The sequence below is a fragment of the Ischnura elegans genome, chromosome 1 (assembly GCF_921293095.1).
Source record: "Ischnura elegans chromosome 1, ioIscEleg1.1, whole genome shotgun sequence".
Classification (NCBI taxonomy): Eukaryota; Metazoa; Arthropoda; class Insecta; order Odonata; family Coenagrionidae; genus Ischnura; species Ischnura elegans.
The window spans coordinates 51,741,692-51,743,883 of NC_060246.1; the positions used below are offsets into that span (position 1 = coordinate 51,741,692).

Below are 2,192 nucleotides of genomic sequence, written 5' to 3' on the forward strand. Positions count from 1 at the left end.
ATAGCAGTTTCCAATGAAAATCTGAAGCAGTTCAAAATCTGTTATATATGAGTTAAGGTGTACAAATGAGTTGATGATTGGTAGGACGCTATGACGTCATGAACTGCTGTATGCCATGTTTCAATTCCACAGCAGTTCGAAAGCACATACAAATCAGTGGTTACAAAGCAGATACACAGACCGGACTTCCAAATGGCTTGAACAGCAGAAATTTTTCCCTGAGATAACATCTGGATTTCCCTGAGGAATATGAGTTACTATGCTTTTTCTGGGATTCATATGCTCCCTCAAAAAAAGCAATTGATTGTAGTACCTATAACTGGAAAAAGTCTCAGCGACAGAAAAGCGACCAGGTGAGTGATGAAAACTCATCTACGAACACCTTCAACCTGACAAAGGAAAATCAAGTGAAGAAATTTGACAAACTCCACAGCCAACAACATCAAGAAAAGGAAAAAAGACCGTTTGGTCGTCAATTTGAGCAGAAAGAACCTGAGTGCAGCCGCCATAGCCGTGCTCTCAAAAGGCCTCAACTATGCTGTCGCACCAAAAATCATCCCTTTAGAGAAGATTATTATGGGGGTTGAAGATGCCGTGCACAAATTGGAGAAAGGAGACGTAAGGAGGAAAGAAGGATACATTTTGACGAAGACCAAGCCCCCTAGATCCAATCTGACCAGAGAAGAGAGGACTGCCATGAAGGAACTCATGGACGACAAACAGCTACTGATTGTACAGGCTGACAAAGGCAACGCGGCCGTTGTGATGGACAAAGAGGAATACATGCACAAATTGTCCACCCTCTTGCAAGAAGACACATACCATGAGATCAAGGCAGATCCTACAGCAAAAATCCAGAAGCAGATTAAAGCCCTCTTATTCCAGTCCTCCGTCCCAATGGAAGAACGCCGACGACTCCTTGAGCCTGTGCCTAAACCTCCACAGATGTACAGACTACCCAAAGTTCACAAAGAAGGATTCCCACTTCGAACAATCGTCAGCGCCATTGACTCACCTACACATAATCTAGCAAGGTATCTTGCCAAGCAACTGCAGCCATTTTCCGGGAGAACGCCTACCTACGTACGAAACTCAGCCCATTTCATTGAGTTAATCAGAGAACTGAGAGTCAGCGATACTGACATGCTCGTCAGTTTCGATGTGGAGTCCCTATTCACCAATATACCTATAGAAGAGGCCGTCAAAATCATCAAGTCTCTCGTTGCTGAAGGACTGGCAGAAGACATCCCGAAAATGGTTGAGTTCTGCCTAACAAACTCCTACTTTGTGTGGAATGGAACCTTATACGAGCAATGGAAAGGAGCAGCCATGGATTCACCATTGCCACCAATCATTGCAAACCTTTTTATGGAAAAACTCAAGGAGAAGGCCCTGCGGACATATGAAAAACCTCCAAAAATGTTCCTGAGATATGTCGACAACACCTTTGTCGTGTGGCCGCACGGAAAATCCGAACTGAACAATTTCTTACGGCACTTGAACATCCAAAACAGATCCATCAACTTCACTATGGAGATCGAAGAAAACAGTCGGTTACCCTTCCTGGATGCACTTGTCTCCAAAAAAAAGAACGGAAGGCTTGGCCACTCAGTGTACCGTAAGCCAACGCACACAGATCAGTACCTGAATGCTTAATCCCACCACCACCCTCAGCAGAAGAGAGCCACCTTTAGCACTCTTTACCAACATGCATTTTCGATTTGCAACGGAGACTCCATTGAGAACGAAATGCCTCATCATCAATGCCTTCAATAAAAATGACTTCTCTGTCAACACTATTGACACCATGATCGCCAAGGAAGAGAAGAAGCTTAAACAACTGGCCCAAAAAAGGACCGTCGAGAAAACGGAGCAGGATATAGAAGAGAAGAAAATCTCCAATTATGCCTAAATTTCGTATGTAGCCAGGACATCGGAAAAAATAGCAAGAATTCTGGGGAAACATAATATAGTGACACGTTTTACCTGTGTCACGAAGACATCCAACCTCCTATGCAAGGCCAAGGATCACGTGCCCATGAATATCCAAAGCGGAATATATGAAGTTAAGTGCTCTTGCGGAGACTCATACATTGGCCAAACATCAAGAGCCATGAAATGCAGAATGCAAGAACACCTAAGGGCCACCAAAAATAGACAGTTTCGGTTATCCGCCATCGCCGAGCACGTAT

At 44.2% G+C, this 2,192-nt stretch overlaps 1 protein-coding gene across 1 annotated transcript; it reads left to right on the forward strand.

Moving 5' to 3' along the window:
• The first annotated feature begins 576 nt into the window (after positions 1-576).
• Positions 577-1,656, forward strand: LOC124171582. Its single transcript, XM_046551132.1, has one exon. The coding sequence runs from the start codon at positions 577-579 to the stop codon at positions 1,654-1,656; it is 1,080 nt and encodes a 359-aa protein (XP_046407088.1).
• Positions 1,657-2,192: the final 536 nt, after the last annotated feature.

Excerpts from the sequence above, each read along its gene's own strand:
- LOC124171582 (XM_046551132.1), top strand. The coding sequence starts at position 577 with ATGGGGGTTGAAGATGCCGTGCACAAATTGGAGAAAGGAGACGTAAGG.